At 49.0% G+C, this 12,379-nt stretch overlaps 5 protein-coding genes across 5 annotated transcripts; 1 reads left to right on the forward strand and 4 right to left on the reverse strand.

Moving 5' to 3' along the window:
• Nucleotides 1–220: 220 nt before the first annotated feature.
• On the reverse strand, nucleotides 221–1,639 carry FOIG_09796 (uncharacterized protein; the record flags this gene model as incomplete). Its single annotated transcript, XM_031210085.1, has 2 exons — nucleotides 221–1,467; nucleotides 1,516–1,639. 2 exons carry the CDS (start codon nucleotides 1,637–1,639, stop codon nucleotides 221–223), a joined length of 1,371 nt encoding a protein of 456 aa, XP_031060336.1.
• A 539-nt stretch (nucleotides 1,640–2,178) lies between these two features.
• On the reverse strand, nucleotides 2,179–3,573 carry FOIG_09797 (uncharacterized protein; the record flags this gene model as incomplete). Its single annotated transcript, XM_031210086.1, has 1 exon — nucleotides 2,179–3,573. The coding sequence occupies one exon, from the start codon at nucleotides 3,571–3,573 to the stop codon at nucleotides 2,179–2,181; it is 1,395 nt and encodes a 464-aa protein (XP_031060337.1).
• A 1,609-nt stretch (nucleotides 3,574–5,182) lies between these two features.
• FOIG_09798 (uncharacterized protein) lies at nucleotides 5,183–6,651 on the forward strand. The gene is made up of 2 exons (XM_031210087.1): nucleotides 5,183–5,715; nucleotides 5,771–6,651. Exons 1-2 carry the CDS (start codon nucleotides 5,279–5,281, stop codon nucleotides 6,510–6,512), a joined length of 1,179 nt encoding a protein of 392 aa, XP_031060338.1. The 5' UTR covers nucleotides 5,183–5,278; the 3' UTR covers nucleotides 6,513–6,651.
• Nucleotides 6,587–9,992, reverse strand: FOIG_09799 (uncharacterized protein; the record flags this gene model as incomplete). Its single annotated transcript, XM_031210088.1, has 10 exons — nucleotides 6,587–6,828; nucleotides 6,878–7,455; nucleotides 7,504–7,803; nucleotides 7,853–8,122; nucleotides 8,172–8,421; nucleotides 8,471–8,888; nucleotides 8,938–9,297; nucleotides 9,351–9,387; nucleotides 9,435–9,601; nucleotides 9,653–9,992. The coding sequence occupies 10 exons, from the start codon at nucleotides 9,990–9,992 to the stop codon at nucleotides 6,627–6,629; spliced, it is 2,922 nt and encodes a 973-aa protein (XP_031060339.1). The 3' UTR covers nucleotides 6,587–6,626.
• A 701-nt stretch (nucleotides 9,993–10,693) lies between these two features.
• Nucleotides 10,694–11,869, reverse strand: FOIG_09800 (uncharacterized protein; the record flags this gene model as incomplete). The annotated part of the gene is made up of 1 exon (XM_031210089.1): nucleotides 10,694–11,869. One exon carries the CDS (start codon nucleotides 11,867–11,869, stop codon nucleotides 10,694–10,696), a length of 1,176 nt encoding a protein of 391 aa, XP_031060340.1.
• Nucleotides 11,870–12,379: the final 510 nt, after the last annotated feature.

The raw sequence follows: 12,379 nt of genomic DNA on the forward strand, positions 1-12,379 counted from the left end.
CAACAGACCCACCAACATTGCACCCATTGCTTCATCGGATAATTTTGTCTTCCTGAAGGTCTTTGCGAATTGCCATCCGATTATTGAACAAGGTTAAGACTGAAAGATCCTTTATTGAACCGCGTATAGGCTTGACAAAGACTGAAGACAAGATAAATGATAATATACATGATGGTGATAGTGTCAGCTTACTTGGGCAAGTACCAGCCGTTCTATGAGATTATCCAAGTCTGACGAAGACTTCCCTGGGCTCTAGAGTTAGCCATTGATCCAAGGATATTCCATGGCAAACTTGAACCCTTCGGGCGAGGCCGTCACTTCCCCTGGAGATACACATTAAATCAAGTACAAATCGCTCCTTTGAGCATAAATCTTGCCATCGAGAGACAGCGACTTCATAGCTGTATTGATCGGAAAATAAGCGACCGCTCATTTTGGCGTTATATCGGCTCGTTCCACAACCGGCAGGATATCCGGAATACTGGGGAGGCTGAGGATCTGTCAGTTTGGCAGTGGCAAAGACGATAAACTCTAGCCTATCTGGCTGTTTGTCACGCCAACCAGGATCACACTGCAGGCTTCCAATCGAATACCCGTCGGTTTCTGTTATATCAAAGGTTGGTAGCCCAGTCCTGCCGTCGGGTTTTCTGGCGACAGTAATATGAGCAGCTGAGGTTTTGAACTCCAGGATGGGATTTTGTGGCGCGAAAGGACTCTGAGATATACGCACTGGTGAGAGATATCTATCATATCTTTCACGCAACGTTATGTCAATGTCTGTCTCTTGGACGATGCCGGGCCTACCCCAGAAGCTCTCTCGCCCTCCACCAGACGTCCGTGTACTATAAGGTACTTCAAGACACCACTCAACTGGACCTTGGAAGCTAGACCAGCTCCAACTAGGGAAGCCGGCTCGCTGGTTGACAGGATCGGGGTTGTGGCCATGGAGAGGTTGCCATCCCAGCCCGAACCCAAACTGGTCCAAGGGAAGACCGAAACTGCAAGTCGATCCCCGCTTCTTGTCCTCCTCCATCCACTGGATCACGGCAGCCCACGCATTAAGGATATCCTGGGGATAACCCAGGGTCCGCTTAGTGTACTCTTCGACACTCCTGTAATAACCCCCCTCTGGGTACGATTCATTTGAGGTGTGGAGGATGATTAGATCCTTTATTCTCTCAGCCTCTATCGTTTTGGTGTTTGCCCAAGCTGCCATGGAATCACCATCTGGTACTTCCCAGACACTTTCCTCGCAGTACATCGTCTCGCGACACAGGAAGAAGGTCTGTGACGTCGTGAAGAAAAAGACTCGTTTCGAAAATGCTGCTTCTTGAAATGTCCAGCCGCGACTGAACCAGACTGAGCTCTCAATTTCCGTGAAAAGCGATGGGTAGCATATCATGAGCCTCAAGCCATCTACAATGGCCTGGTGCTGTGACTCAGGATGCCTTGTACCAGGTCGAACCCCTGAGAGGGGGTCAGCAAACGTAGTGCCGCTTAAGGCGACCAAAGTACAAGTTGCTCCGGAGTAGATTGACGCCATGTGGTGGATCTCAGGGTCGACCGAGCCCGGTCTTTGGGGAATGCACAACTGATCGACCCATAAGAAGCGCAGATCGATTTGGCGACAGAACTTCATGGCATCAGTAATGGTATCGCCCAGAATTATACCTGGCGCGGACAGACTCCCAGGCGTAGCTTAAGGCAGCATAGCCATCGGATGAAGAAGATCCAGAGACGATGCAGTCACTCTGAACGTCTATAAGCCTGTTTGGCCGAGATATTATGCCCACTGGTTTATACTCCCTGCACTCCTCGTGCTATTCATTTCAGAGACCTAGCCAGGTTTTACAAAGCTCAAAGTCAACATCCATGCCGACAAGTTGCCCATCAAAATAGCCAGACCTGTGAATCCATCCCTTATACGTGGCATCGTTACCAAACGCATAAGAATTGCAGGGCTGTTTACAGCTGCACCCAAGACATGCGTGTCCAGCGTAGCAAGTACTAACTGAACAAGCCCTCGGCATTGACGATCATATTATGCGCGAACGTGCAAACTGGCATTTTCCCGAGGTTCATAAGCAAATGTGGCAGAGACTTTGGATTATATAAGATTTTAGGTGTTCATTGTTATCTGAGATTAATTAAATATTTCTCCAGAGTACTGGCAATACTTCAATAATGCAACAAAACTTTGACCCCTCTGGACCTAGCCAATTGCTTAACCCTCTTAATATCAAACATAATCGGGTCATCCACAAATGCTTCCGAGAGATCCAGGACTCTCAACTTGCTAAACCGCCCTTGTGGTCCAGCTTCTTCAAGTAATTCTATGATACCCTCCAGGTATGGCTCAAGGAACACATCGTTACTACTACTAACCCAGCTTTCGATGAACCTATGGGAACGAGGCTTGAGAACTTGGATATCTTTAGGTATTCGATCAAGGACGACCTTGACACAGTCCTCAACTCCCTTTGACCAGGCACCTTTGAAGAAGTCGGCGATATGGACCACAAGAGTCCGGATGCGTGACAATTGTGAATAGGTTTCCTCTAAAACAGGATCCGGGTTGGGGAAATTCATGATGCTAATGTCGAGGTCTAGGTCTTCTAGAGAGTCTTTGTGTTTTATAACAGCCTCTGCTAGCTCGTTTTGGTCTGGCATACCGTAGATTCCGAGCCCATAGTCGACACGAACATTGAGCTTTCTGAGGGACCGACATGCAGTGATGAAATCTGGGACTCCAGATCGTAAGCATCCCACAATGGTTAACTCTGTGATTGGTGATGTCGAAACTGGGAAAGGGAGCACGTAATCGACAAGATTTGTCAGAGGGAGTTCATTGTCATCGCTCTCGGATCCGTTGTCCAGGTCATCAAACAATCCATAGGCACAGAGCGTTTGAATACAAGGGAGGTGCAGAAAGGATCTAGCATATGCCATGTCGAAAACTTCCTCGCTATTCCAGGGTTGCAGAGTAACATGACGAACCTGGCCAAGGGGCAACTGTGGTGCCATTTTAGCCGGTCTATCAAGCAACCGACAAACAGCCTCCTTAACGTAAAGCAAAGGCATAAAGTGTTGGTGACAACCAGGATGGAGGGAAGGTACTGTAATATTCAGATGGGTTAACCTCGTACACCAAGCCAAGATCAAGGCCGCGATGGCGTCTTCGCATCCGAGGCGTATGCGATGGCACACATGAGTTGAGAGAAACTTGGATACATTAAGATCCTTCTCAGCAGCGTCTGCGAGAGCAGCTAGACTCTCAGGGCTCAAGTCAGCTGAATCGGGATCATGATCGTGTAAGGGTCGAAGATATCCGAGGTCCAGCCTTTCAACGTGCCTTCGAAGATCAGGGTTTCGGAGAAGATGAAGAGCAAGTCTCTCGATAGAGGGTTCAAGACATTCTTGGCTGTTGTTCCATTGGCGCACGAGGAGAGGAAAGACGATTTTGTTGAAGCGGCTGTTGACGAGGCTGACGTTTTCAAGGGACTCGCGGTTACTTGTGACTAACTCGAGAATTCTTTCGAGGGTCTCGTCAGGCAAGTCGGATAAAACAGTCATGATGCAGAGGAGAAGTATGGCTATTATGAAGATGTCTATTGAAGTTGACGAATGCCTTGGCTCACGGAAATAAACCAGAGGTGAGTGATGTCATTATGTCTCTTTCGCGAATTACAGGCCAGAATTTGCTGACAGACGATTTTCTTTGGTGCATAAAGTCCTACATCGTCAGCATAAGAGTTATGCATGTTATGTTATGCACTAAGCTTGAAACTGCGTGACGTGGTCGGCATGAGTTATTCTTCTATTGTTCTCCTAAGTTTTTTAAGGTTATTTCATTAGCTAGAAAGTCAGACGTTCCTAGTAAAATTTGACAGCAACGTAGTCAAGGTTTCTGAAAGAGAAGTCGAAGCAACCAAGCAGCACTTGTTGAAAAGTCTGTCTGGCCTGTGATGTGTTCTAGACGTGGTGCTTCAACCCCTCATTTTAGCGGCAAAGGATCACTATAGGCGCATCTAGACCACCACCGCCAACACAGCACCCCTCTCTGCACCATCTAATCACAGGACCTCTGCTGCTCTGGTGTGCACAGAGCCTCACCTCTTGGCTACATGTCCTGCCCTTCAATTCCTCGTCCGGCTTCTCCATCGCAACTCAGCCAAGACCCATCACTTACCGCAACGTTACCGCGATTGTTTCTCAACTTGAGGTACTGAGAGCCTTACAAGGCTCATTTTCCGGGGCTGTGAGACTGTTGCCAAGACCAATAGTCCCAAATCATAGCGCCGAAATCTTTCAGCTCCCGACGCCAAGCCAATGAGATATCGCAGGGCTGATTTTAAGCATATTCGCTGAGATGAAAACGGCTCATGCTTATTTTTTGCAAAACAGCGGTCTTGGGAGTCATGCCCAATTGAGTTGGGTTGTCGGGATGAAGTGTTGCACTACGGAGGAGATCTCGTATAGAGGCAGGGGCGCTGTTTAGGGGTAGCTGTGCGACGAGAGGACGATAAGCAAGGGATGGTCAATCTGTCTTTCGTCTATGGATTGCCACCATTATCGCATGCTTCATTATTCTTCTTTTTTCCTCTTCAAATGGTCTGGACCTGAGATGAACTAGGTACTGTATGTTGGTGATGAGGATATTCGGATGCGGAATGGTAGAGGGGCAGTGCTTGAGTAATGGTCCGTAGATGCAGCCAGCAACAAGAGCTTTTGTGGTTTCATCGTGTACCTCATTGGGGAAACGAGGTCTCTGCGTCAATTGAGCAGCGCGGTCAACGATATTTATCCTGTCCTAGCAACAACGTCTTGAAGCAATTGAAACCTCTCTCCAGGTCGTGATGGTCCCTGCATTACCCTCGTCGGAAGAAATCTCATCAAACCCTCTGATCTAACGCAATATCTCTCTATTTTTGGACCTCAAGCCCTCGTCTAAAAGTCCTCTCCCAGTGTAATTAGCTCCGGATCGAGGCGGAGATTGCTAACCAACACGCTGAATGGGTGCGGCTGAGGTGACCCTTGGTATGGAGGCTTCAGCTTCTGCAAGCCCTGCCACACAATATTGGTTCTGGCCCTCCAGTGGCGTTTTGATCTGCCCAGGGGGAGAATCAGCTAAGCCGCATTTTCGCTCTGGGCTGGCTCCTTCATAATGATTGTTTCCTGCAATCGCGTCTCTCGTCTTTTTGCTTGGTTGTTTCCTCGTGCATCTCTTTTTCCCTACCATTCTTAGTACCAATTTTCACACTTTTGGCTGCAGTTCACCATGCGGTCATCTTCACAGGCTCTCCTTCTCGGAGCTATGCTCCAGGCCGTGAATGCAATGGACATTGCTCGCGCCGCCCAAAGGAATCACGCCCGCGACATACCAGCACCGACCATAACAGCATCCCCAATTGGTATCCTCGATGAACTCAAGCTGCTCGTCGGCAACGATGGACTCCGAATTCGACAAGCAGATTCATCGAGTGAGCCTTTGAAGGTTACTATCGCGCCCGATAAGACATGCGGATACTTGTCTGGCCAACCAGGCGCTGCAGTCACCTGTGAGAATGATCGCTTGTGTTCATGGGCTGCTTCGAGTGGTGTTGGTCTAGTCGCTTGCGCATCCGAGATTTACGTCGCTTGCGTTGAGTCCAGTAAAGCTGTTGACCCAAGTCAATGCAATGACGTTTGTCAGAGCAACACCTTCAATCTCTTATGGTGATTAACTACTGTCTGTCCCGGTTTCGAGTCTCAATGCTGACTGAACTTTTAGTACCAACTCCGACACGCCTTTCTGTCGCACGTATGCCTACCCAAGTGGTATTTTCGACTATCGATGCGCTTCCACATCTGTCGAGGATGTTCAATCCGTCAAGTTCACATACCAAGGCCAGAAGAATGCCAATTTCGTCACTACAACTCTCAGTGATGGTATCGAATCACAGTCAACAACAGTCACCAACACTGATAGTGGCTCTGCTGGCCAGGCAAGCGAGACGGAGACACAAACAGAAACAACGACTACTTCTGATGTTCCTGAGCCTACAAAGAAGTCCAAGTCAACACCTGTCGGTGCTATTGTCGGCGGTGTAGTCGGTGGCGTCGCTCTCATTGGCCTCATCGGTCTTGGTGCCGTCTGCCTGCTGCGCAGACGTAAATCCAAGCCTGAACCCGCCCCAGCACCGGTTCAACCTGTCATGGCTCAACAGCAACCTCCTCCTCCTCCTCCCGCCCCTATGAACCAGAACCCATACCCTCAGCAACAGCATTACCAACCAGCTGTACAGCCTTATCCTGATCATAGCATGGCGGCATCTCCTGCACCATCAGATGCTCGTATATCGATGATGAGTGGACCTATGTCAAGTGTCGGGCCAGTTTCACCTGGGGGATGGAATCAACAGCCATCGCCCCCACCGTTTCACACACCTGCGCCGGCGTATGAGATGGCTGGTCCTGAGGCCCGTGAGCAGGAGCCGGTCTATGAGATGGGTTCTGACTCTGTGAAGAAGTAAGATGATGAACATATGTTCAGCTATTATATGCATCGCTTGGTAGTTCATTTAGAGTAACCATGATTTGGAATTAATACGGATTTCTCATGACTTTCATTGATGACCTATTGATGTTTAATCCATGTTGACCATTCCCCAATCAGCAAAGATCTTGGATGTGAGACTCAAGTCACCACTTGCGATGGGCTTGGACCCTCCAAGGAAGTCATCGTAGTTGTTGTACACCGAGACCCTATGCTTGTGATCGGGAACAAGCGACAGCCCAGGGGCATCAGTCTTGACGACCAAGGTTCCCTCCTCATTCTCCTCTTGGGGTCTGCAAAATGTCAGCGTGAACAACTCCGACGTTAGAAGAAAACGCTTACAGCGGCTGAATTGAGTTCTCATAGACGTCTTCCAGTACAGAGACTACACCCTTGCCAAGCTGCTCATCGCTCAATGCCGGGTTGAGATTGAGTTTGACCCGATCTCCGCTAAGCTGGGCATTGGGCGAAGTTCTCAGCACATGGTCGATATTAGCCTCAGCATTGCTTCCATAGAGGTAAAACGGCATTCTATCAGGATATTTCCTGTCCAAGTCATCGTAAGACATAGACCTCTTGACAACTACCTGAATGTCAGAAAGCTTGAACTTGGCCAGAGGTTCAGCGCCATCAGCCGGGATGCCATCATCCATTCGGAACTCAACGTCGCCAGTTGACTCAAGAAGATTACCGAGTTTCTCAGGCTCCACGTTGGCGATGGTGTAGAACTTGTCTGGATTTTCTTTTCGCAGTTTCTGGTAGAGTTCCTTGACCTCGCCGGGGAGCTCAGCGGTGATGATGACTTGCCAGCGGTGAGCGGCCATGTTGAACATGGGAATGTGGACTAGGTAGACCTTGTCGTGACCTTGGACGACGAAGCCGTGGATGTCTGGCTTCTCGATGTTGCGAGCAAGAACATGCTACTGCTATTAGTATAAGTTATGTAAGGCTCAATCTGGAAAGCTTACCTGCACCTCTTCCTCTGCGATCTTTCTGAAGGAAGTGACCAAACTCTCAAGGAATGGCGAGTCGGTAGGCCAAGGGCTCATCGTCACATTGACCAGGAACGACAAATCGCCGTGAGCGGGATGACCATTGTTAGAGAGCTCGAGGCGCCTCTTGAAATTGGTCAAACACTTGCCATAAGCCTTTTCACTGAATGACGACGAGGTGAGGAACAGAGGCCGATCAGATATGGGCGTCGCGTCATCTTCAATAGTGTAGGAGAGGCGCTTGAAGATGCGCTGATTGAGGTAGTTGGCTTCTCCCTGCATCGTGTAAGTATATACGCCAAGATGAGAATCTAAAGTGACTTACGATATCGGTGTTGGGCTTGCCGTTGATCCGGAAGTTGCATGCAAAAGCGTTGATCATCAAATCACCACCAAGTGTCTCCAAAAGCTCCCAAGTCTCTTCATCCTTAAACAGGTCCTCGTTACTGACTCCAAGGATCTTTGTGCGGATTCTTTCCTTTTCTTTCGCAACATCCTCAGCTGAGCCACCGTTGCGCTCAATGGGTAGTCTGATAAGAGGTACAACGATCAAGTCATCTTCAGGCTTGGTCAAAGTGGCCCAGTGACAGTACAGCTACACGAGTATTAGTACATGAGGTCTCGGGGCTATGAGCGATGCAAACCTTAGTGCAAGTGAATATGGCCTCTCCAAGGAGTCTACCGTATCTGTCAACCTCAAGCCCGAGGGTCTTGTGAGTCAACCAGGTAGCCACTGCTGCAGCTCCGGGCTTACTTCCCTCAACACCATAGACTCCCATGCTTCCCTTATCGTCACCCTGATGGTAGACAATTGGGCTAGTCCAAGTGATGAGATAGCGCATGCGCTGATCACGGTAGCAAAGACCACCGGCAGGATAGTTGATATAGCCGGACCTGTCAACGGTTAGGAGACTAGATGTTAATCACGGACTTTGGAACTTACTTGTGAGGATCAATAGTGATGCTATCAGCAAAAGGCAAAAACTCAAGTTGCTCCCTCGTATAAGGCTGAATGGCCAACTTCGGAACAAAGGGTAAGTCTCCACCAGGAATAGGAGCGAACATTCTACGCTCAATCATAGAGGAGAAGTAGCCTCCCCACGCAGCATCGCAATGAATAGCGAAAGAAAGACCGCGGGCCTGGAATTCTTCGCGGAGCTCAACGACTTGACGGAGAGGATCACATGCTCCATGTTCAGTTGATCCGATGATGACGACACCGCCGAAGACCGGTGTATGCTGAGATTCGTCATCGCCTTCGATGCAGGATTCCAGATGGGCGCGGAGGCTGGAGATGTCCATGCGGGCTTCTTCATCGACGGCGATGTCGACAAAGTTGTCGGAGCCAAGACCAGAGATGGCTACAGATTTGTCAGTGAGACTGTTGCGGGAAACGATTAGTTCATTTACCTCCGCCCTTGGGCCAAGAGTAATGCTTCGTGGCACTAACAAAGAACTTGGCAGGCTTGGTGATGCCAAACTTCTGATCAACATATTCCTTTCCGACAGTTTGAATCAGGTAATCCTTCAGAGCAGTCTGGAGGAAGGTGGCAGAAATGGCATATTCGCTAGTCAAGCGAGTGGGGATCTGGAGAATGGCGGTGGGCTTCAGGTTGAGAAGCTCCCATGTGGACAATTCGGTGAAGGCCTTTTCTTCTCCTTTACAAGTGGACACCTTGAAGGGGGGTTTGATGCGAGTCAGGAAGTTGAGTGGTGCGCCTTCGGCCATGGCGAGCTTGAGGGATAGTGGGTAGAACTTGAGGTTTCGAACTAAGTCATCGGTCAGACAAGCAAAGTTATAGTGGATGGAATGATAGACTTACTTGCCCAGATGGCTTCAAGGTTGGCGACCGAGCCATCCTGCAATGTTGTTAGACATCATCATGACACATGAAGAGTTTACTGACGCAGGTAATGTGGCCCCATGGTTCAACATCTGAGTCTTCACCACCAACACCGTAGCCATAGCCCAGCATGCGGCAAAGGTCCTCGCCGACTTGACGCTCCACGCCAGTAGTGTAGGGACTAGCCTCTGTCGCAACGTTGTTGGGGTTGTACATCATAGCTGCCATATCTACATACCGTCCCATCAGCAATGCTCAGCATACACCAGCCTCTTACTTACATCCTATGATACTAGGCATAGCAGTATCCATGTTCATATGAGCATTATACCTCGGCGACCAAAACGGAATCGAGTTGGTGGACAGCTTCTTGGATATATCCTTGACGTCTTCACGAAGTTGAGCAATACTACCTTGAAACTCCTCCGTCTTGATCATGTCCTCAGTAATGAAGGCTGGATCATCCCTGTAGAGATTCTCTCGTGTGTCCTTCTGTTCATTCAAGACATAAGTGAAGAATTCACTGAGAAGCTCAAAGTTCTCGGCGCGGGGACCGAGGAAGTATGAGCCGACGCGGGCATGTTGACGGCGCTCATGCTCGATCTGCTCGTCGGTGACCATTGTGTTTATGTTGGAGTAGTGATAGAGATATCGAACAGTATGGGGGATCTCGGGGACGGCCACCAGGGTTGGGAAGAGGCGGTATTCTTATATCACACATGCTACCAGAGATCCATTTCTGCAGTACCGTGAGGGTTGCTGACCTTGACCCCAGCTGAAAGTGCAACAAATTCGTATACTGAGCCTATCCATTCTCTACACATTGAGGGGTATCGCAACCTTGCCCTCCATCGTCGTCACAAAGACCAGTCTAGAACAGTGACGAGTGATGCATCTGAAACATAGCCATCACCGTGAATGTTAAAAGCCTATAGTCTCATGCACGGAACGAATATACGCAGTCTCAGATGTGCCAATTTTTGAATGGGGAAAGGTGAGCTTGCGCTATTGATGCTTCAGCTGAGACTTGTTAGTGGCGGTAACCCCATTGAGGATCGGGTAAAGGACCCTGTTGCCCCATGACCCACGGAATACGGCAAATCGTGTATGTAAAAGTCTACATTTATTTCGTGCTCCAAATTCATTTATCTCATGTGAATATGAATCTTCCTACATTGTTCTGCTGCTATTATTGGTCTGGTTGTCTTATCCTGTGGTACCCCGCATCATGGCTACGTTCGCAGCATGTCTTTACATCCCCACTTTGAGACGGCGATAACGAGTACACGATTACTTATTGATGAGACCAATCACTTCTCCTCCTACTTTTGCCAGACAATGTCACTCATTGTCTTTGCAGCTCGTCCAGCCAAGTCTCGGACTTCGGGTGATAGATCCTCGTTGTTAGACTCAGCCTCAAACCTCCTCCGTGCAAATTCCCTCCTTGCCGTCTCCCATCTCGCCCGACCTTTATACTTCTTCCGTGACCTGTTCCACGGAAGTTCATTATCTCTCAACTCCAATATCCTATCCACCACCTCAATATCCCTCTCATCTCTCGTATGCGGATACTGAGCATAAACCTCCTTCCCAGCAATGATAGTCCATAGCGCAGCACAAGTAATGTAGTGACTGAGAATCTCATGATCTGGCGGTGGTGATACGCGGCGATACCATGGCGTCGGGGCTTTTTCTAGTGCATCAACAGCACATATTTCTCCTTGGACGCGTATGTTTGCTACTCCGCTGGCAGTTAGTCGAGCGTAGAACGCGTTCAGGTTCTGCTCTGCTTGTTGCTCTGGCCATGACCAACCAGCTCCGCATCCACAGGAGTCGTTTCTCACTTCGGCGATTGAGGCGCCCAGAATGATCAGGTCGCTCCAAACAGTACCTAGTTGCCAGACCCAATCTCTCTTGAGGGGAATCGTCATTGGTACTGGTTCTGGGGGATCTGGTCGGGCTTTGAGTGCTCTGACTAGATCAACTAGTTTCTCCTGTCGAGCCTCGTCGGTGAAGCGGATTTTCTTTGCTGTGTGAAGAATCGAGTACCAAAGGTTCCAAAGAAGCATTTCGGCGTTTTCAGAGTGATCTCGCTCATTTTCGGGTTCAGGCCAATCTTGTTCAGGTCCCCAAAGCTCGAGTGCCTTCTCGGGGCTATGATACTTTCGCTGCAGTCGAGCGGTCCTCTCTTGTCGAAAGTATGCCGTGCCAGCATTAGCAGTGGAGTATGCCTCATCAATTGGCGTGGCCAGAATATCGACTGTCTCGGCCCTCGAAAGGTCGCCTGCCATGTATTGATCTACGACAGTTGTCTCTGCGCAGAACCAATTTCGGATCTCAGCTAACCGGTCAATCTTAGCAGCCAAATTGAGGGCATCGTCATCGGCGACTGTTTCCGCGCGGTCATTTTCCTTGGTTTCCCTTTCTATCCTTCGTATACGTGTCTCCTCTGCTTTTGCTTGGTCTCGCTTCTCCTTCGATGGTCTGGTCTTGGGCATTGTTAAAAATTTAGAGCTAGTATCGGAACATTATAATATTTTTAGTGATTCAAATCTTGACACGGAGTTAAATACTGGTCGAGCAGTGGGTCTGAAGCATTAGTCCCCCAGTTTCCGTATCCGTCTCACCGAAGAGTCATTGCCGACCCAACATCTTACGTCAGCCTGCTAATCGTCAATACGCAAGACCGAATGCCCCTTTCTGGTTCGCAATGAAATCGGGCAAACTGGCTGAGCAGCTAAGTAAAACTGCGACACCAGCTACGGATCTCAATGGGGGCCTGGCTTTATCTTATGTCGCATGTTTTGCGATTCAAATGACATCATTCGTTTGCTGTGTGACAAGATCTCTATGTATCATAATTACAACATCGCAAAGGCGCCTATCTCCGAAACAATTAGGCATCAAAGCTCCTCCTCAGCTTTAAGAGAGATATTTGCCAAGATCGTGCTTTTTGATTTTCTTCTTTGAGCCGACAGCCCCCGGCTTGAAATCCTCCAATCTAACAC

The sequence above is a fragment of the Fusarium odoratissimum genome, assembly GCF_000260195.1.
Source record: "Fusarium odoratissimum NRRL 54006 unplaced genomic scaffold supercont1.16, whole genome shotgun sequence".
In the NCBI taxonomy this organism is placed as follows: domain Eukaryota; kingdom Fungi; phylum Ascomycota; class Sordariomycetes; order Hypocreales; family Nectriaceae; genus Fusarium; species Fusarium odoratissimum.